Source organism: Cynoglossus semilaevis, chromosome 15 (genome assembly GCF_000523025.1).
Source record: "Cynoglossus semilaevis isolate Cse_v1.0 chromosome 15, Cse_v1.0, whole genome shotgun sequence".
NCBI lineage: Eukaryota > Metazoa > Chordata > Actinopteri > Pleuronectiformes > Cynoglossidae > Cynoglossus > Cynoglossus semilaevis.
This window is the reverse complement of record NC_024321.1, coordinates 14,281,405-14,304,275: the sequence shown is the minus strand read 5'-3', so window position 1 is coordinate 14,304,275 and position 22,871 is coordinate 14,281,405. Positions and strand designations below refer to the sequence as shown.

The 22,871-nt window shown below is 42.8% G+C and overlaps 1 protein-coding gene across 3 annotated transcripts in view; it reads right to left on the bottom strand.

Moving 5' to 3' along the window:
- The window catches only part of pigg (phosphatidylinositol glycan anchor biosynthesis class G (EMM blood group)), a 37,914-nt gene that overhangs the window by 2,032 nt on the left and 13,011 nt on the right, over positions 1-22,871 (bottom strand). For 2 of the 3 annotated variants that reach the window (XM_025063248.1, XM_025063247.1), the window contains exons 8-14: positions 19,952-20,169; positions 18,747-19,031; positions 15,142-15,542; positions 13,677-13,868; positions 8,686-8,995; positions 7,107-7,270; positions 3,057-3,268 (exon numbers count right to left, since the gene is read on the bottom strand). In XM_025063248.1, coding sequence (XP_024919016.1) covers positions 3,057-3,268; positions 7,107-7,270; positions 8,686-8,995; positions 13,677-13,868; positions 15,142-15,542; positions 18,747-19,031; positions 19,952-20,169 — 1,782 coding nt within the window. Of the gene's footprint in view, positions 1-2,683; positions 3,269-7,106; positions 7,271-8,685; positions 8,996-13,676; positions 13,869-15,141; positions 15,543-18,746; positions 19,032-19,951; positions 20,170-22,871 lie in introns of those variants that run through there. The other variant, XM_025063249.1, reaches the window with a different exon arrangement.

Sequence of the window (22,871 nt, the reverse complement as noted above, 5' to 3'; positions counted from 1 at the left end):
GGTACAGACACCAGAGCTAACATTAGCTACAACAGTCCGTATAGAATTGTTCAGCCGTTAACAAAATGTTTTGAAATTGAAAAACTTTGCTGATGATGTCAATAAATATTTGATTTAATGATAAGAAAATCGAATTATGTTTTTTTTTTGGTAGCGCGAGGATTTGGTGCAGTTCACAGATGTCAGCAGTGGTTTTTCAGTCAACCAGGCCAGTGTGTCCTGAACTGTCTCCCCCCTGGACAGTCACTGTCTGGACTCTTGTTAAGTTTGCCTAAAAAAAAATGTTAATGTTTAAATTTTGCTGAAATCCAGTGCGACTGTCATTAGAGGAGCAAAGAGTTGTGAGGCACATGAAACAGTGACGCACTTCATTATCTGCTCCACTAACTGTGCGTCAGACTCCACTCTCACCGACAGAGAGAAGCACACTTGACTACAGCTCTGAGCCTGGACCCCCCCCAACCACCCCCGACCCCCCTCTCCTGCTCCTGATGCAGAGCAGCCAAACACTGTCATCCATATTCAGTGTGTCTGTCACTGACCCTGACTATTTAAATGTAAATCCTCTTGTTTGTCTGACTTTTTAATGTTGTTCAAATTCCGTTTTCTGTGTTGCCTTTTCACCAGCGTGGCCCCGCGTCTCCACCAAGGTGACTCGCTGACGCGCCTCGCGTCGCGTCGCTCCACCGTGAATAAGACGAAAATGTTCTCCGTGCCGAGGTGAACGTCAGCCACGCTGTTTGTTTCCTGCTGCTGCTGCGGCTCCTGCACCTGCAGTGGTCTGCTGGAGTGTCAGTGATCTCAGCCCTGGGCCAGGAACGGTTTCAAGGCAGACAGCTCATCAAGGTGAGTGACAGGTGATGGAGGGGAGAGGCGGGGGTGGGAGGGGGAAGGTGGGGTAGACTTGACGATTCACTTTACTGCCTGAAGGTGAGAAGTTGTTTCTCCACCGCTGCCATCATTCCATCCACAACAACGTTTGATTTAAAGCAGCAGAAACTGATCAGCTGCTGGGCGTCTGGACGTTTCTCCGTGGTTTCTCCCTCGCTCTGACGATACACGGGCATGTTTTAAAAAGATTAACTGATGCGTTTTTAAATATTTGACGAAAGTAGGCGTGTAGCTGACTGTTGTCTCCGACTGATGTGGATCAAACTATGGTATGTGTCCATCCCCCAGCCCCCCCCTCGTCATCTCCCCCCCCGTCAGCCTCAGCCTCCCCCTCGTCATCCTCGTCAGCCTCACCCTCGTCACCCTCTGTCTCTACAAGGATGTTCTACTTCAGCGGTCCAACATTTCCAGATTACTTTTTGAATGAAAACAGTAAAGGGACAAGACTGGATTCTTTTTCAATTACTGTAAGTAAATCAGTAAAACTGAAGTACTGAAGTACAACAAATGAGCTACGGACCGGCACTGGTCCACAGACCGCAGGTTGGGGACCGCCCCTTCTACTTGATGGACCACACTTTAGTACCACCTCAAATATCACTCACTGTAAATTCTACACTGTTGGTCACCTTGAGGTGTCCCACTCAAATACAGTACTATCGGGAATGGAACCCGCAACCCTCTGTGTATACTATAACAAATACTACTACACTACTCCAAACTACAATACCTGTCGAACTACAGTCGCCAATTACTGCAACAACGGAAGCAGGGTCAAACATGAACACAGGCGCCACGGCAGCATCCAGTTAATGACATTAGGAGTTTGACGTCAGAGCGTCAGGAAGACACTGTATCTTACAGTGTGCTGCCTAAGTACTTGGACGCCGCCACACTGTTTGCTGTGCTGGCTCCATACACTTATTACTTTGGATAATGGCCAGTTCTCCAACTCTGCTTTGGTTCTGTTCTCAGGGATATTGAGGAAGCAGATTGACTAGAAGTCGGAGAACCTCATAAGTCCGCGCTGCGGTGCCAAACCCGGGAAGTTATATGACTTGCACATTTTAAAATTGTAATGTATACACCGGAAGATTCCGCAGGATAAGGGAAAAAAAAAAAAAAAAACAGAAGGAAAAGAACAGTGTGTCTTCAGAGAAATCTAAAGGACATCCAAGGAAAACTACTTTTAACTTTTGCAACTAAATATATGGAATAAATGAAAAGACAAGAAAAAGCCCCGTGTGTCTCAGAGAATTTGTACTCGTCACACGGAGAAAGTGATCAAACAGGAGAAAGTTGCTCCATCGATATAACGTTTCTGATGAAATCAGAACTGAATCAGCTGAATCCTGACTGAAACTTATCAAACAGGTTGAAGGCGCTGTTGGGTTTGTGGTAGGGATGTCCGATATTAACTTTTTCCCGATAGCCGATATTTTCGAAACAATTAATTTCTGATTCCGATATCAACTGATACGTATATGAACCTGGTAATATTCTGTACAAACCAAAGTATAAATCTGAGATTAATTAAATGAGCTGCAATGCTGCCATCTAGTGACTTTTACTTCAATATACAGCCGTTTATCCCCAAAGCATACATCATTTGGTGAAACCCAGGGATTGCGTTATCGGGTTTTCATTATCGGAGAAAAAAAAACAAAAAACGATTCTTACAGATATTACATAATATGCTAATATCGGTTGGTCGATATTATCGGACATCTCTCGTTTGTAGTGACTATGGAGATGGCATAAAAATGAATAAATTAGTGTTAGTTATTGATTATTCTGTTGTCAAAATAAAAGTACTTTTTTATTTTATGAAAATAAGTCAACCATCAGTCTTTCAACATGAGACTCAACTGTTTTGTTTTGTTTTTACATATGAGGTAGATTCCGATACGGCAATGAAGCTTTTTTTTTTCTTATTGCTTGTTGTCAGGATTCTTCAGCATTTGTTCCAAAATGTTCTTTAGAGGAACTGAAACATCAAGTTCACCGTGTTTGCAGACTCATCGTTACGCCCATATTTGGACGACGAAGCCACTGCCTCGACGACAGTGACGGTAACCATCCTGTCGCCTTCGAGGTCCAGCTGTTTCTCTAAAAACATTTTCTTGACTTCAGAGTAACTGTGAGTCTGTGGGACTAGAACGTACCAGAGCCGGGGCCTCGCTCCATGGTGTTGAAGAAGAGGCAGACTCCTGCGGTCAGCAGCAGGTGCACGGACTCGTACAGTAGTTTGGGTGAGAAGACGCTCCATATGAAGAGGTGGTAGCGCAGGACCGTGACCAGCACGATGTAGGCGGCGGCCGGCACCGACCTCAGCAGGGCCAGGCAGTAGCAGCCGTGGCTGAGAGACACCGGGCTCCTGTGGAGGAGAACACCGTGGTCAGAGAGGAGGGCAGAACAGCAGGGGGCAGAAGAGGCAACTTAGGAGTTAACAGTAGTAAAAAAAAAAAGAGTCAGAGATTCAAACACTGGCAAATGTTGGTAAGTTATATCTTTTTTTTTTTGTTCAATATAATGTAACTGCCCTAAGGCAGTAGTTCTCAACCCATGGTTCCTGGATCCCTGAGGGCCCACAAACCATAGTCAAGGGGACCAAAGATTTGACGATGGATAAAATGATGATTTGTGAAAGTTGCACAACTGCAGAGAAGGATGGATTGAAGAAGACAACGACTACATGCTAACAGCGCGTACACTCCGGCTACAGGGCGCTCGTTCATTCAATTAGACAAAAACCCAGCTGAGGAGGAGGAGGAGGAACTCCGAATCTTCTTCCAGGACAAGAGACGACGTGCTGATGGCGCAGGACAATCTGGACACCATCCAGCCTGGAGGTGGACATTCACTCAGACACGTTCACAACATTCACACCACACAGCCGTCCTCCTATTTTAAAAACTGCTCTGAATTTGAACTGCAGTAAACCCCACACTGTTTGAACATCGAGTTTATCCTGAGTTCTGAAAAAAAAAAAAAAAAATCTGAATCCAACACAATGACTGATTCATGTGGCTGTTAAACTCCTGCTGATTGAACACGGCTTCATTGATCTCTGTGCCGGAGCTCTCAGAGCCACTGAAACATTCATGTTCATCCTCTCAGTCTGTCTCCAACATCCTGTCACTGAGGAGGAGAAACTGCCTCGTCAGTGGAAAACACCTAAGCCTAACTCTGTGGACACCATCATCCAGCCCAACAGGCCCAGGTGAACTGGGCTGCCGTTGGTTTCCGTCCAGACAACTGTTCAACTGGGGTCGAAACCGACTTAGTTTCAAGACGCTCCATTTTTTTTGACGGTTAAATAGAAAAATCTGATCAAAGTTGTCGGAGACACAGAGACCAGTCTGAACTGGATTTAGTCGTTCACAGCTGACACCGTGAGTCTGAGGGGTGGCGTCCACTGAGGCCAAATTTGAATTTGGACTGACCAAATTAAAGTGACCTGACTAAACTGGACGACTTTGGTACTTTGACAAACTCAAACAGGAAAGTGAAAAAACAGAGAAGAGAAACCTGGCTGTAGAAGCTGAAAAGTCATTTTTTTGAATCCCAGAAATGAAGCCCTGACTCAGCCTCCATTTGACTGTATTCCACTAAAATGAAACATTCTGCTGCAGAGAGTACTCTACAGTACCGTACTCCACCACCGCTGCTCAGACTACTCCCAACAAGGATCACCTCCATGCAACTCGTGCGACGGCATGAAAATCAAGGCCACACCAGAGTCAAAACCAGTGCAACTCGTGCGACGGCATGAAAATCAAAGTCACTGTACATGACGATGACCGTCGGCCCTGAGGACGAGCCGGAGTCAAAACCAGATCAAAACAATGAAAACATTCAGTTTGACAGCGTGAGGAAAGCCTTTAAATAACTATTGATCACTTCAGGCCTGGCTGCCCCAGAGTGAATCATAAATGAGCTGCTCACTCTGTTTGAGACTATTTTAAACTCCCATTTGTTCGAGTACAGTAATGTTCCTCCACATTACAGGTGGAGCTCCTGCAAAAGGACCGGTGACTGATGTCAGAATAAGAGACGGTTGTGTGTTTGTGTCTGTGTCACCGCCGCCACCGCGCCATTTGTTGTTAGCAGGGAATAAAATGCAGTGTTAGAAAAAAAAAAAAGGCCTTGACCATAAGGCAGCTCAGACCCACTGAGAGCCGAGTGTGTGTTAGAGACGGTGAAACCACACAGTCTGCAGCCGGCCGGTCATTAGCAGCAGTCTGTGGGCGGATCAATGGTTCTGTCAGGTCACATATGAAAGCGATCAGTGTTTGAGCTTCTTCTGACTAAGATTCTAAGGCAGTTGGTCAAATTCAACAGTGTAAAAACTAGTGGTGTGATAAAATATTGATACATTGAAATTTCTACAGCGCTGTATTGATTTTTTATGTATGCAAATATTCATGACGTTGTTGATTTTAATGCTGCATTTAAGCCTCCGACCACTAGTTGGTGGTACAGGCACTGCATAAATTCAAATCAATCTATTTGTGTTAGAATTTGTTAATGACCAAAATGACCAAAACAAGTTTGACAACTACTGTTCTAATGGTACTTTGTCAGGGTTTTGTTGACGGATCCTTGTCTCTGACTGTCTGTCCTTCAGTTTCAGTTTCAACAACTGAGAAGATGTTTTACAATCTGGAAATGTCTGAACATGAGGCCTTAAGATCTCCCCTGCCTTATGACGTCACAAACCCCTGAACTGGGGAGCTCCACCCCAAACATCATCATCCACGACTGTCCAAAACTACAACGTTCAGCCCTAAAGGCAGAGCAAAGAACTGCGGCTCATTTAGAGCAGCACCGATGAAGACAAGCTGCTTCTTCTTCTTCTGCTTCTCCCACTTCTACCCGTTTCTAAAATCCTTGATTTTGCTTCACTGACAAAAGCAGCTCGTCCGTGCTACAGCGCTACAGACCCAGATGAGTCCCTGGAATTTGAGTTGCAGGAACTGAAACCACAGGCAGGTTGAAGAAAAGCTCCATTAAAAGTACATTTCACTTTAGTTTCTGTCAGAGCAGCAGCTGTTATTCAGCCACAAACCTCATCAGTCAGGACTGTGCACGGACCACATGCTGAGGAGAAGTCACACCCACACACACACACACACACCCATAAACAAACAAATAAAACAGCCCCCCCCCTCGACCCCCTCCACTGAAGGTCTTGAGCAGGTTAAGCTGTTTACACACATCTTAGACAAACTGCGAACAAATCTCCCTGATGCCACAAATAAACCAATTAACTGGAATTTTTCTGCACCGCTCCTGTCCCTGCAGAGAGGAGTCGGGAAGCGGGAGTAGAAAAACAGATGTAACCAAGACTCTGAAGTCTCTCAGTAATGATGTAGAGATCTGCCGCCACAGATGCTTAGTAACCAAGAGGGAAAAAAAAAAGAAGGTGGAATACTAAATATTCCTCACTTTGTCTGTACCACAGTACTGCAGTTGTTTGTAACTCCACTGCTGCTCTGCAGGGATGGGGGGGGGGGGACTTTATGGGAGAAGTGAATGGACCGCTAACTGTGGGACTGCTACTGGGAACACTCACAAAAGAACAAAAAACTACAAAATTAAAAAAGAAAAATATTATTACTCAAGCCTCAGAGGAGCTGTATACTTAATAGCGCCTCCTGTGGCAGCCTGTTTGGGTTGCAAAGACTCACACTGTGAATTTCCCCATCGTGAAATGAGTAAGGGAATTGTTTTTTTGTTTTGTTTTTTTAAACCAAAAATAACTGTTCTGCACTGTTTGACTTGTATTGTTTGATCGTGTTAATTTTTAAACAGTAAAACAGTTAAAAAGTTTAATCCAAATTAATTTCACAAATTAATTAGTTTTGACAGCCCTAGTTTTTTTTTTCAAGTAACCATTTTCTTAATTTGTATTTATATGATATAATGTTATTTCTGTGTGGTTTTTTTCCCTTTGTTTTCAGTGTTGTTGAAAATTAAAGCTTTAACGGTCTGTCATATAATTATTATTCACTAACATTTGGGTGACAAAAATTAAAGCTTTAACGGTCTGTCATACAGTTATTGTTCACTAACATTTGGGTGTCTGTGTTGGTGAATAGGGGGCGCCAAACCATTATCTCACCCAGGGGCCCCATAACTACCCGGGGTGGACTCTGTATCAAAGCCAAACATCCATGGGAAGATGCCGTGTGACTCGGTGGGTGACTCACCTCTCCCCCTCTGAGCTGAGGTGGCAGATGAGGTGACAGGCCCACAGCAGGGGCCCCGCGTACGTGCTGAGGGACGTTAGGAAAACAGCAGGCGCTTCGATGTAGCTCTCCAGTCCGACGAAGCCCACGGAGATGTCGATGGTGGCGATGTTGTTGGAGTTGCCCTGTGGAAGAACACAGGACTTCAGTTTCAGTGTGTCGAGGTGCAGGGGTAATTCAGAGAGGAGAGCACGCTGAGAACCGTGGGCAAAGCTTTGTAAGCATTTCAGAAGCACTCCTCTTTTGCTTCATCATCATTACTCCTGGATCCTGGCATTTTCCCAGCGGCGCCGTTATTTGTGTTTTTTCCAGCCCATGAGCAGAGCACACACCGCACACAGCCTCAGAGCCGCTCTGTGGTCGTCTGGTTCGGTCTGCAGGACTTGACGCACACGCTGCAGGTTTTTTTTTTTTTCAAGCAACTCTCGCTAATTAAAGCTCATTTTTAATGTATGAAAAAATATAATAATATAATAAAATATATGAATGCAACTTGTTTTGTTTTTTTTGGGGGGGGGGATTAAATGTGTTTGTGCCAGGTCAATGTTTTCAAATTGAAATATTTTTCACTTGTCTCGGTCAAAATATATATTTTGTCCCAACGGATTTGATTCGAACTCTAATTCATATTTTTAGGTGAAACGTCTGTAATGGTGTGGGAGGATTTAGACGACCCCCTCTCCCCCGACCGTCTGTTTCTGAGACAGAAATAAAGCCACTGCAGAAAAGTCTTCCTTGTCCATCTGGTCCACCCGTCCTTAGATTTATCATAAACCTTTATCCTTTATTGTCTAGTTAACCCTTTCTGACATTAACGACTCTCCTACAGGTGAATTAACCCACAATGCTTTGCGTCACTGCCCTGATCTTCATTCACAACTTTAGATGTGATTTTTTTCTCCCACTGCAACATCACTTTGTTTTTTTCACCGCTGCAAAATTTTAAATGTGTGACGTTAAATCTGAAGAGATCCATTAGCGGTTCCAGCTGGGTTAGAACATTATTACTCACAGGCCTGTAATTACGTGGCCGGGCGATTAAGTTCAAAATTGTCTGGTGGTGTTCAATTCCCATTTCCTGGGCCCATGGCAGTGCGAGCAGCCCAGAGGTGACGTGGGCTGGAGGATAGTTGGCGTCAGTCCGCCGCTCGTGTACAAATATATACAGTAAATGGACCAGGTGGAGATGGAACTGAACCGAGTGCATCAGAGGAGACCTGCAGTTCCTCCAGATATTCTTAGCTCAATAATGAACAGTCGGCCCAGGTGGCGCTCATGCGCGGTTTTTTTCTAAAACCCAAAGACTTCCTGCACTTCCTGTTACCTCGGTGTTCTGGATGTTGGGGAAAAACTCAGGAGCCACACAGTGGATTACGTGGGTTTCCTGTTTGCCTTAGAGCAAAAAGATCCATGGTTTCACCTGTTGATGAACCTCAGAACTTAAACCAACAGCCTTTAACTACACATACTGCCCTCCTCTGGGGGTCTGGCGTACTGCAGGGAACTACGGTTGAATCACTACATCTGATTGGTTCCTTACCTGGAAGTAGAAGAAGGCCTGACCAAACCAGTAGTGCATGATGGTGGTCTGGGCTGCGTCGTAGTGAAGCTTCTTCCAGATGAACTGAGCCATGAGCGTCTGGATCAGCAGAGACCCGCAGAGCACGGGCAGGTTGTGGGCACGGAACAGCAGCGCGACCAGCAGAACCAAACCGCTGTAAATCTCCCACAATCCCCTGCTCCTCAGTTTGGCATCCGCAGTGATGATCTGGGATCGCAGCAGGTCCTTGGTGCCCGTGAACAGGATTCCCAGAACGAAGACGTAGACGAAGCGCGCCTCCAGCATTCCCCTGAACAAACACAAGGATTCCACAGTGTCATTCCTGCATTTACAGGAAAACGCTATTGATTTTCACCGGTAAATGTCCTGGTTCAATATTGCGGTGATTATAGAGAGTAACATTACAATGCAGGCGCTGGAACTTGCTGGAACTGTTAATGCTTTTTAGCAATTAAATATCTCCAGAGATTTGGCGGCGCTGCGCCGACGGCATCGTGACTGACATTGTTCGTTGTGTTCGACAGATTTCTGAATGAGGTTTAGAGCTTTCATATTTTCAGACCTTAAAAACCCAGGAGAAGATCTTTGTGTTACGGCTTCACCTGCAGGAGGTGAGAACAAGTGGAGGGTGACGGAAATAAGATGTGCATAAGAAAACGCAAATATTTGTACAGGGAAGATTAGAATATTGCAGTACCGAACACTGCAAAAGTATCAACCAAAATATTGCTCTAAAAAAGTTTCAATACTGAAGAAATGAAATCAAAGTATTGCAATAATACAGACAAGATTACACAATAAAATTAGAATGTGAAAATAGTAGGAGGTAGGAGGAGTGAAACGTCTGACAGCTCCAGGCAGGAACTGTTTCCTGTGGTGTCCTGAATCACTAAACAGTTACCAACCAGGTCCTCATGACATTTTTCTGTATTTATACACACAAACAAACAACTATTTCTCCTCCATCGTCTCCAGCACTAACAGCGACAACAACACAAATGTCAAATGTCATGTTGTTTGTATTTGAGCTCCTTCTGTAATCGGTTCCTTGTCGGCGTCACCGTCCCTGAGTGAGTCAAAACACAAACACAGATACTGTAGATTTGGCTAAACCTGCGGTAAATAATCTAGTGCAAGGTTTTCCTCCGGAGCGATCATTAATCTTATTAAGTACCAGCCGAGCCGTAAAACAAACAACAAAGGAGCAACGTGCATGAGCAAAATCTAAATGAAGGCACGGGAACCAGCTTTAATTCTTCACCAAAATGTTTTAGTAAAGAACAAAAGAAACAGCAAAAAAAAATTAAAAAATACAACATATATTACAACAATGTCGCAGTGTCACATGTCTCAGTATTTGCCGTTCTTTGAATTAAAATGTTTGCGTCTATCAGATGAACCAACCCTTGATGAAAGTCTGGGGAAGTTCCCAGCTCTTATTCATCTCAGATTTTCAGCCTCTTGTTGGACAGAATGCAATGCTGGAGAACTCAGAACTCTCTTCTTCTTTCATGCAATGTGTCAATGTAACATTAATTATTGAAGGTGTGAGACTGGGAGACAGAATGAAATGCCTGAGGAAACTGCTGGCTCTCACAGCCAGCACTCCGCCTGTTGCGGTTGTTTCTGTGTCACCGTCATATGAAAGACAGCGTATTAACATATTTTATTATACTCCGAGGCGGCGTGACATTTAATCCCGGTTCGTCGTTCACCAACTGAGTTCCACGGGATGTAAAAATGTGAAGTATTTTAATGGGGATAAAACTCATAGCAGTGAAAAACTTCTAACTGCAGGCGACATTTTAAAGGTCAGGTGTCTTAAACTTTCCCTGGTGTATTTTTGGCCTGTTGCTATTAGAGATTATAAACCCACATGTACAATATATATTCATGATATAAACTCTGCGCAGGATTCATTTCCCTTGTTGAACGTTTCACCTCAGAGAAACAGTGCATTGTGGGCTTTAAAATATTAATTTTTTCTAAGTCAACAAGTTATCAAGTTCCACAGAGGTGAAGCAAAAGTTGAACGCAGTGATAATCAAATGGTGGCTCGCTGAACTTTGTGGGCATTTGTACTGCGGGCACCATGTTGGTGAAGCATTTTATGACAGAAGCTGTGTGGGCCTTAAGAATGAATCCACGGGCTGCAAGTAGCCCCCGAGCCGGACTTTGGACATGCCTGTTCTAGATTTAGGGTTTGGGTAATGAGCTCTAACAATAATACTACTACTCATAAATATTATAATTAAAGTATTTTTCTAAGATATACAAGAAAAAAAAACATCTGAAATATTTTGTCTAATTTTACTTTAGTTCTTTAGTTTTTTTTATCAGCAACGTTTTGCACTTTCTCTCATTTATTTAACTAATTTAAGGATTTTTTTGGTGAACAATTTCCGAAAACGAGAAAAAAATTAGATCAAAAAATCAATTAGAAATGACAGCAGCGCTAACCCAAACATACTTCACTACAGTAAAAAGACACGCCGTCTGGACAAAAACACCTTTTCATCTGCAGTAGTACACAGTACAGTACGTGGTAACAGACGACTTTCTCTCATTTCTGCACATGTATTATTGACTGGCGTATTTTATGGAAACTAAGAGAGGAAAAGAGCAGAGTAATATGCCTCACACAGCAGTACTTTTTATTATTCACAACTCCCCGAACAATATGGCGGAAATTGTATTCATCATTATTTTATGCAAAAGGGGGAAAAAAAGCGGGGAGAATCTGGGCCAGGATTTGATGGCGTGAGAGAAGAGTGAGTGATTTGAGCTGCCAGGCTTCACTAACAGGTTTGGAGGCTGTTGAAATGGAGAGAATTGCAGAGTAATCTCATTTGTGTCGAACAATCATGCCGAGGAAACACACACAGAGAGAGAGAAATGCATTAAGGATTAATATGTGCTGCCTCCTTAAACCGGCCTAATTAACACTGAAAGATTTTTTTTATTATTATTATACTTCAAATACGCAGTATTTCCACTGAACGCTGAAGTACTGTACGTTTCAGTGCTGACAGCACCGACACTCACACCAGTGGAAACACAGACTCTCAGCCTTCGATGAAGAAACGAACGCCCGCTGCTGTTTATGTCACATGTCAAACGTGGCTGCCTCTATTTCAGTCGGATTACAGCGCTGTATTTCACACCTTCACCACAGTTTAAGGTGTCAACCAGACGACTTCACACCAATCACGTCCCTCCACCCGTCATGGTGACGAGGCATCAGTGTGGAGCCAGTGTAAACTGGAACATTTAGCTGTGTTTTTCATCCATTAGGATAATTGGATTTTTTTTTTAAGAAAAAATGAAAAAAATAAAACGAGTGACACCGAAAGAGCAGCATTTAAAATGGAGCAATAAAAAAAAAAGTAATTCTGTTTTTTATGCTCATCACAATTTGCTAGAAAATGATTTCTGTTTTTAGTTAGAAAACAAAATAATGCTGCTTTGATTTGATGTCAGAATTCATCAGGAAAATAACCATATGTTCAGAAACATCGAATCAAAAACAGAGTCTGAGGAAATACACCACGGGGTTGGATAATAACGAGCCGGTAGTTACAGATATAAAACATTACCTAGATACAAGTCGGACCAAGAGTTCGGTGCCGTGATCCGACCATCAACAGTTCTTCTCACTCTGGCTCCACGAGTCAGAAAAACCAGAGCAGATGTTTATTTTTTGAGACATTTTTTAATTAAAGTATTAAAAAAAAAACCCTAGAGTGACTCGATTGACCTTTAACCCTGTCAATCATCAAGTTCCTGATAAGGAGCCCGGGTGTCCGTGTGCCATCAGTTCAGGTGACTTTGCAAAGGTTTGAGCGAAGGGTCGAGTTTTTAATTAGGTGAATAGGTAGAAGAGGCTGCCAGGAAGAAGAGGAGAGGTTGAGGAAGGCCAGATAGCAGGGAGATAGCGCTGCTAGATGAAGGAGAGCCACGGAAACTAGACAGGAGAACTTTGTGCAGCCCTGAGCGCTCATTATTTTCAGATAAGTCTGTGCCAGAGTACAGGCTGCAGAGTAAAAATCCCCTCACAGAGTGAAACTGTCAATACCATCATCTTGAAGAATGCAACGTCTGCCTGTAACACATTCACTGAAGTCAACGATACTCCCAGGACTGGGAGACATCAGTCCTCCAGTCTTCGAGGACAGACACACGTCCAAAACACACAGTGTTAGTTCAACACTGGACCACGGAAGCAGCAAAGATGATTATGCAGGTACAGTGAGAACGATGACTGATCTACTACAGTACTGCAGTACAACTGTGAAAGTATGACAAGGATTACCTGACGTTTGAAATTATCCTGGACTGACGTTGGACATCAAACGTTCGTTTACAAAAACTTTGAATTGTCTATTGCAGTGCAGTTCTCAAACTTTTTATTAGCCTGTTAGCTTCCACCACACAGGAGAGATGTTTAGAAATGTTTATGTTTAAATGTTGTATTAACTGTGCATGGTATGTTTCAGATTTGCTCAATTGAAAATATTAATGTGAAAATATAATTTTTTCCCTGCGTACCACTAAAGAGCGCTCACGTACCACTGGTGGTATTGCGTACCACAGTTTGAGAACCACTGGTCTATTGAATTTGGTCCAAACTAGATACTTCACTCCATCCTCATGAGTCGCCACCGGGACACTGTGAAAATATAAATGTGACTAAGAAAAAAAAAAACTATATTTCAGACCGATGCGTTTTAATCGACCTGACATCAGAACTAACTTCCCAGCGCGCTGCCACAGTCCGCTCAACAACAGAATATATATACGATCCTAAAACTTCCAGTGAATGACTTTTTCATTACTCGCCAACTTCAAACTAATCTTATTAAAAAGCAAGAAAAAAAGAGTGCATTTCTAAAACCAATAACTAATAAACTGGCAGAGGTCAAATGAGGTCATTTAAAAAAAAAAACAAACTCAGTCCTGGAGGAACGTACCTGGACGTGGCGTGACCGGAGTGTTGCCAGGGAAATGAGACGTTGTCCACAGCTGCTCTGTAGCTGTAGACGCCCAGCAGTCCCAGGGCGAGGGCGACCTTGGAGACCAGCGAGCACCGTCTTTGAACCAGGAAGTAGATGAGGACGAGGCAGAAAGCGGCCAGCAGGGACAAGACCACTTTATGTTCCGCACTGCAAAATAAAAACAGAAGAATGAGTCAGTGTTTATGTGGAGGATTCTTCAAGGATTAACATGTCATTCACCTGGTGAAATAAAGGTTGCGTCATCATGACACCGTTTGAATATGATAATAAAAGAGGAAATAATACAACAGCTCCGGTGTGTTTTCATTCGCAGACACTCGCTGTACATGACTCACACTAACCCTAATGTGATCTTAGTCACTGCCATTTAAAATAATCTTAATTAACCACGCGTCAGGATGCATTGTTTAATTAAGGGTCCTCAACATGGCCCACATTTCTGGTCTGAGTCACAGGCAAAACATACTGGTAGTTGACGGATCATGATCAGTTTGTTTAAACCACTGCCAAAAAAATGACTAAAATCCGAGAATGAACCATTAGTTAGTAGCATTTTTTCAGGACACATTTGAGTGATGTTTGTTTCCTCCAGCAGCAGGTTAAACTTTAAAGATCTTCTGTTTTTTTGTTGTTTTTTTTTACTTCAATTGGGGCAATATAGTGAGTGGGTGAGTGGGTGGGCACAGACAGGATATTGGACCTCAAAGGGCATATCAAAGTTGAATGGAGGCTGTGTATTTAGCCCGGGGGCCGGGTTAAAGTTGGCTTCTCTGAGTTCTGCTGTAACGCTGCCTAGAACTCATTATTCAAGCAACAGGTGGCGCTGGTAGAAGGGAAGGGCGAAGCCGGACACGGAGAAGGTCAGAACCCACGTCTGTACAACACCACAACGGGACGACGCATGTTTAAAGAAAAGGCAATAGGGGCGGCGGGGGAGGCAGCTGAGGTGGTGTAAGTAGAGCAGGTCATCTTCATGAATTATCTCTTCTGTTGGTGTTTTTTGCCACTTCTCCAGTGGAGGTCCGTTATGACCCAGAAAGTTTTCAGTGTCCTTCAGAAGGGAGAGAAATAGGACTTTTGACGACGGCCTCTTCAACGTAGAGAGGAACCAAATGGAATACAGTCAGAGAAAAATCTAAGTACAATCTGGGTTAAAACACAAAAAACATTTATTTTTCATGACGGTATAAAAAAAACTGAAGCTGAGGACACGCAAAAATTAATGGAAAAATAATTATTATTTTTTTTGTCTAAATTTATTTATTGTTATGTTTATTTTGTAATCCAGTTGCGGGCCAGATTGGACAGTTCACGGGTGGGATTCAGCCCACGGGCCACCAGTTGATACTCACTAATCTTTTAAGTTTGACAACTAAATGTTCACATTCACTGAATTCTATTTAAAGTCGGTCAGACCAACCTGTTGAGCCAGTGTCCGACGTCGGGGAGGTGAGCCCACTGGACGCCAGTTTGGTTGAGTGAGCGCAGCAGGCGGCAGCAGAGCAGCGTGAAGGGCGGCGTGGCCAACGCCAGCCACTTCTCTGAGTGGACGTCTGCTTTACGATGACCAGAGCGGCGGTCCTTGGAGGAAAGTACGGGCTCCTCCTCGTCTCCCGTAACTATCCGCTCCCTGAAGTACTTGCGACAGACGTCTTGAAAGACGCCGAGGCAGAGGGTGCTGATCAGAAAGTACCAGGTTTGGTGCTCCTCCTCCACGAAGCTGCTGGCCGCCAGGCTGAGAGTGTGGCCGACGGTACCGGCGAGCAGCAACACGTCCAGCTCTGACAGTGACCACTCGGTGACAGGGGCGGTCAGAGGAGACTGGAAAAACAGGGAGAGAACAAGAAACATCCTCAGAGACGCTGCAGAAACGACATCAGTGAATTTACTGTAGTGGAGGATCAGTGGTCAGAAGGTGAGGAGGTTGATGCCAGACTGTTTGACTGACTGACTGATGGTCTGTCTGACTGACTGATGGTCTGACTGACTGACTGTCTGACTGACTGACTGATGGTCTGACTGACTGTCTGACTGACTGATTGTCTGACTGACTGTCTGTCTGACTGTCTGACTGTCTGTCTTTCATAGATTTTTTATAAATCTCAGTTGGAAATGCGGGACGATGACCCCGACTGTGTCATGTGACTCATGTCTGAACACTTATTCTTGTTTTATGACATTGGCCAGCAGAGGTGTATTATTGAATAAACAACTTTTTTTTTTAGAACAATGTAATAAAAACAACATCAAATACACTTCAGCCACAGACTTACAGTCAGAAACCGACCTTGAACAGAACTCACACACACACACAGAGAGACACACACACACAGCGTCTTCAGGCTTCAGTCGTCCTTTCACCTTTTGCTCTCCGACTGTACAGGCTGGACTTGTTTTTCTGCTGCAGAACTGAAGGCTATCACTGTTTTATGCAACGCAGTGTGACATTAAAGATAAACAGTGGAGTGAAAAGAAAACAACCGACCGCAGCAGAACACGCTGGGTCAGACCTCTGGTAAAGTGTGACAGCAAAGAGAATCTTCCCTCCTTTGGTGTCGTGGACCCGACTACACAAACACCACAACGACAAGACGAGGCGACTGACATACAAACACCCTCGGACGTCCTGGTGTTCTCCAGCTTTTTGATTGTTTTTCTCAGGACAAACCAGGGCTTTACTTAAGCACAAGGGACTTTGTTTATTCTGCATTTAAAACTAGAAATACTACAAAAAACAAAAAAAAAGCTTTTCAGCTTCGTCCTCTTCCTTTTTGCATTCTTGCAGTGTTTGAAGGACGTTCTCAAAGAGAAACAACTGATAACAACTGCTCTGTTTTTCATCGGACAAATTTGATCTGTTTTTTACTGAAAATGTAAAATTACTTGTTCACACATTTTTACTTGAAATAAATAATAATATTTTGTTATAATATTTTTATTATAACACGAATAAAATATATTATACAAATGTAATAATAATTGAGTCCCTTATTTGTTCCCACAGTGGGGAAATTTACAGTAAGTCTTTGCAACTGACACAGGCTGCCACAGGTGGCGCCATTAGGGATAGTAATTAGTAAAGAGTTGTTAAGAGTGTGCAGCAGACTGGTCATTTTTTCTCATTAAGAGTGAACAGTTAACTTTAGACCAGGTTTTTTAAACTGTGGCAGGAAGTACCTGGAGTGGCTATGAAAACCAAAGACTGGGAATCGAACCCGAGAACAGGCGAGGGCCTGAATGACACGTAATGTAAATATCTGCCCTCCCCACCCGTCCAACCTCCATCCATCCCATAGACAGAGAATGTCATATTTCACTATTATATGGAAATTCCTTCCATAATGTAAGGTTTTCTAATTAATTATTCATTGATGTTTTTAAGTCCTTCAGGATTAGGGCTGTAAACAAACTACTCTTACTCTACTCTATCTTTACAATTCATTAAGCCTGAATTTTAATCAGACCTTTATTTAAGTGATAAACTGGTTGATTGTACTTAATCTCCAAGCTTCTGCACCTCATTCTGTTTAGTGAGAAACTAATCAAGATGCCTCCAATAAAAGTTCTGGACGCCACCCACTGCACCGCCATCCGTCAAGTGCCGTCAGACACATCTCTGCGGCGGGATCCAAACTGATGGAGGAGATTATACAGTCTGACACCGAACCACGCCGTCACTAATGCTGATTTCTCACTCCTTTCTTCATTTATTTTAGGACTTTGCTCTAAGATTTTTTTTTTTTTAACAAAACATTTCTTTTTAATATGGTGCCATGAGCTGTATTTCCAAAGCACTTCCCCAAATTGACAGGCAGCTCAAAACTCAAGATGCCAAATAGAGAGGAGGGAAAAAAACACATTTGTTTTTCTTTAAAAAAAAAACAAAAAGCTTTAAATGTACAGTGTGAAAAGAAAACTCCATTACTGAATTTCCACATCACAATGAGTTTGTCAGTCATGACAGATCCCACTAATTGTATTTCAATGCAGGTTCACAGAGATAAGGAATTTGGCTGCGACAGTGTTTTCTTTTCTTTCTTTTTTTTAACTCAGCCTCGTTTGAAGTGAGACTGAAAGGAACACGGCCTGTAGAGGAACAGTGTTTCTCTGTAATCCCACTAATTGAACATGGGGAGAGAAAAAAAAAATCATGTTCCTCTTAAATTAATCAATAAGATGGTAAAAATGTAATCGTACACTGCAAGTCAGTATATGGAAGTTTTATGGTTATGTTAGTTTATCAAATTAAAAAAACATGAGACAAAAACATCCATCTGTAGTTTTTTGTTACGTTAAAATTGCACGAAAATCTTTATAAATATTTGAATTAGATTTGGGAATATGTCAAAAAAATGTATTTTTAAAGAGCTTTACTGTGCAGTGCAGCAAAAACTGAATAATTTAAGGCCCTAATCAAACCCAGTTCATGTCAACACTGGGTCCGTGCCATCATTTGGTTGGTTTTTTGGGGAGGTTGCGAGAACCAAAAACATTATTCTGAGCAGCAGCAGCAGTATTACCACCTCCTCCTCCTTCAACAGGTTTTTATTAGTGGTTCTACAGTTAGCATGCCCGCCTTGCAAGCAGTAGCAGAGAGTACTGGGTTTTAATTCCCAGAGAAATAGCATACTGCGCTAATGGCGCCTCCTGTGTTGGTTGCAAAGACTTGCACTCTAAATTTCCCCATGGTTGGACAATTAAGGGACTCAATTATTATTATTAGTATTACTGTCTGTAAAAAAAAAATCGGCTCAGAAATTAGCTCTTTGCACAGCTCTGCCCCTAGTGGATGAATTACAAAACCGAGGAACGAAATTCTAGGTAATACTTCCAGTGAGGTACTTCTCTAGTTAGAAATATAGGAGGCTAATATTCTCCTCGACTGTGATTTACTCAGACTTATGATGTAGTTCTGTACATTTGGTACCTAACCTGTGTTTGACGTTTTTTCAAGTGGGAAAAAAAACAGGTACCTAACCTGTGTTTGACGTTTTTTTAGGTGGGAGAAAAAAGAAAACAACTCACCTTCCTGTAAGTCTTGTGTTCCTGGGGCAGTCGACGCATTGCCATGGAGATCAAAATACAAAAGAGAGCTGAGGAAAAGACAACAGCGGCAAACACCAGACCCCAGGAGAGGCTGCAGAAGTAGCAGGAGCTTTCGGCCGATGTGCACACCAGGACGTGGACGGAGGCGAACAGCAGACACAACAGGTAAAACGGCAGAGAGAGGACGGCTGAGAGGACGGGGACGTCCACCGCTGCTGCTCCGCTCAGAGCTTCAGGCAACGCCAGCAGTAGGAGCAACAGGAGCTGAAGACACGGAGAGGAGGGAGAGAAGTCGATGTGAATGAAAGTACAGTGTAATGTTCACATGGTTTTAACAATGAACGTCACCATAAAAAGGTGTTCACATGGTTTTAACAATGAACGTCGCCATAAAAAGGCCCAGAGACGACTGCGTGTTATTAGGAGAAAAACTCTCTTTGCTGTGATTCAAACTGCGACCCTGCATAATGGTTAATTCAACGCCAGCGTTTAGTCACTGTTTTTGTTCACGTCACTTATAAATGACACTCTGACTCATCGATCCATTATTCATTTTTCCATTGATTTTCCTTCCATTGAGGATCACAGTCTTTCTGCCGAGGTCAACTTCAGAAAAAGTGGATTCCTGGCTGCTGCCCCTTCAACACCGACTCCTCATGACGAGCTTCTCTGGACTGTGTGAGTGTCGACTCACAAAAACGAGCAAAAACGCTGAGATTTTTTTCTCATTTTGTCTCTTAAAGATGTTTCAGAAAGTTTTCAATTAATTTTGAAAAGAGCTTTCATACTTTTTTACCTTTTTGTTATTTTTTCCAAAGTGAAGTTTTTCACAAAAATGTCATGTAGTATGTACAGACTTTCTTTACTGCAAATGTGTATACTCTACAAGTACAGGTCGCGACAAAATGTATAATTTACTATATAATAAGTAACCTATTGCAAAGCAGCAAATTAAAAGGTGGCCTGAGACAGTGGTCTGCAAGCCGTGGCTCCTGGACCGTATGTGGTTCTGACTTGTTTGCAGCAGAACAAATACTAAATGATATTGTTATGTTCTTACCACAGTACAAATATATAGAAACTGCAGTATTACACGTACAGTAAATATATCAGGTACATTTTGATAGAATATGTTAAATATGTTTATTAATGTTCAATGATAACAGGACTTCCTGTGCACTCACCTGGAACACAACGACCATGCCTGCGATCATGGAGTACATGTCGTACCTTCCCAGCTGTTTGCCAAGTGCTGAGCTCATTGCGTTCAAAGCGTCCAGGTACTGTTTCAACACCTTCTTGCCCATGTTGGCCAGCACCTCCGAGGTGTTCCCTTCCAGGTACAGCTTCATCCAGCTCCCATGAGCCTTTTCTGCCACACGGAACTGTTCAAAGCCCGGCTCTGTGTGAACCAAGAGCAAAGGCACGGGTTTCAGTAACTGGAATTTAATTTGACGGATCAGAGTCGAGTCCAACATGTTTCCTCTATTACAGTGTTTTAAAAAAAGTATATCTAATAGCCATCTGCTGCCGCCTAGAGGAAGAGTATTTAATAGTACTGCCTTTTATAAAAAATCAAACACAATAAACACAAAAGGAGCAATAAATAAGTAATAGTTTTCAGCCCAATTAAGTGAAAATGGATAATTTTCCACGATACACCTAACGATCTGTCATGGCACACTAGTGTGTTGGGAATCACTGCTCTATTATCAGTACTACCCATTGAAAAAAATGACTCTTTGACCCATCTGTGCAGCACACCGGTGATTAACACTTTAGCACAAAGATATGTCCTTCCAGGTCAGGGATTTGAACCATCAGTCCTCTCACTACAAGCCTAATCCTTTAACCCATGGGCCTTGAGCTAAAACAACATCTGATGATGTTGGTATTTGAGGTTCGGACACGGCCGTACACATTCTGCTGTGTCTTTTTGACACTTTATCAATCAAAAAAAAACTCAACTCAACAGCAGTCAGTCACTGTCTCCAGGGGTTTACACACTTTTTTAAACACACAAAAAAAAGGAAGTGGAGGAAAAGCAGTGGAAACGCATCAGAAAAAGCCTCCAGGCTGCTGCTGCTGTGGCTGTATTTCATCAGAAACACAACGGAGAATTTTTCCTACTGCTCGTTTTTTAACGAATGAGAGCATGAGAGCGTGATCGTATTTTAGTCTTCCTCAATCACCGTGATGAATGAATGAAGGCCAGGTGGTGAATGTTTAGTATTTCCCTTTTGTTTTTCTACTCGGGATTGTTATTCTCGAATTAATAAAAAAAAATGTTGGTGTGTTGAAAGCCATTTAGTCACCACGTGTACGTGATCACTCGTTCTAATGTGTAGTCGAAGCTGATGAGATGATTTTCATTATCATTTCGCTTCAGTGCCTAAAGAGCGTCTTCAAGGACAAAGTAATGTGGGCTTGATTTGTGATATACTGGAGTAAAACACACATTCACACACACACAGACTCACACTCACACGTGCACGCTCCTAAAAACAACATTTTGTAGTGTAGCACCTATTTCAGCAGCGTAGGCACAGACGTGATAAATAGTGACTGTGGCTTTGCCAGAGAGGGGGCTGGCAGAATTATTAGGAGCTGAAGCCACAGGCATGAATCATGACGTATCAAAGGCTCTGGCCATGTTTCATCTGTCTGTGAAAGTACCGGCGCTGGGTAACACTGTGCAGGACGCCGCCTGAGGTGATATGCAGGAAAAACCCAACACCATAAACGGATGGAAACAAGAAGGAGACACAGGATGAGAAATGTGGAGAGGAAAAAAAATTGGATCAACTGCTGGGATTAATCAATCACGATTAATTACAGTAGGATTGATGGCGATAAATCAACTTCCCAAAATATGGCTTTTTTTTTTTTCAATGTATGGCTGGAACAGAGACAAATAACTGCAGGTAGAGGTCAGTGTTTCTCACCTGTTTATATCCTAAATGATGGAATTATTAATATAAAAATAAATGCCAAGAAAGATTTTAAAAGTCCGAGTGAAAATGTCTGACTGACTCTCCTGGTCTCAGTCAGGCTGCTCTGACACAAGCTGGGGCCGCTGACCTGAGGTTGAGCCTCCACAAACACATGGGATTTTAGGAAACTTAAACTCTGCACCAAATATAACACGAACACTGACGTACATATTTCATTTTACTGAGCAACTTCATAATAAGTCCAAGCAGACTGTCCAAATATAGGTCTGCAGACACAGATTTCCATTTTCTAACATTACTATGGAAACCAAGCTCCAACCGCTGACTATATCTGTCCATGCTGCAGAAATTTTAACTTAGAAACTGTGGCTTTAGGTCTGAAACAGAGCTAAAAAACCAATTGCCCCTCCCTTCCCCCCCCCAACAGGACAACTGACCATAGGTGTGAGTGTAAGTGTGAGCGGTTGTTGGTCTCTACTGTACGTGTGGCCCTGTGATGGAGTGGACTACTGTGGAGGGTGTGACCCTGCCCTCACTCGATGACTGCTGGGATTGACTCCAGCTCCTCCCCTGACCTCAGGGAGGACTGAGCAGTGGACGATGACTGAATGTAAAACAAAGAACACTGCTGCTGTAAAAGAGGCTTTTGTAAGAGGATTAATCTGAACTCTAAAGCCCCCGTGTATATGTAAAGTATGCAACTCCTGGTCCGTGGACCGGTATCTGTCCATGGGTCATTTAGTACTGGGCCGCAGTGAAATAATTAATAATTTACTTTTACTTTTGTCATATAAATATATCTGACAAGTACTTTTTTTTAAAAATATGTCTCTCATTTTGAAAATTTCCTGAGTCTTAAAAATACTTTTACAGCCCTTCGCTAAGCAGCGCAGTCGCTATTGGTTGGCAAAAAGCCGGCTGGTTCCTGCTAACCTGTCCTTAGAACAAAAACGGTTGTGGTTTACTGGTAGTGTATACTCTATATGAAGATATATATATACAGAATACTGCAGTACAGAATAGTATAGTGAAGTCATGTGAGTCATGTTGAACTTTGCTATTTTGTATTCCTGGTTGTTTTCCACCCTGCATGTCTGTGGGGGTTCAGATTATAGGAGCTTAAGTGGAGATCGGGTGAAAACCTACACGA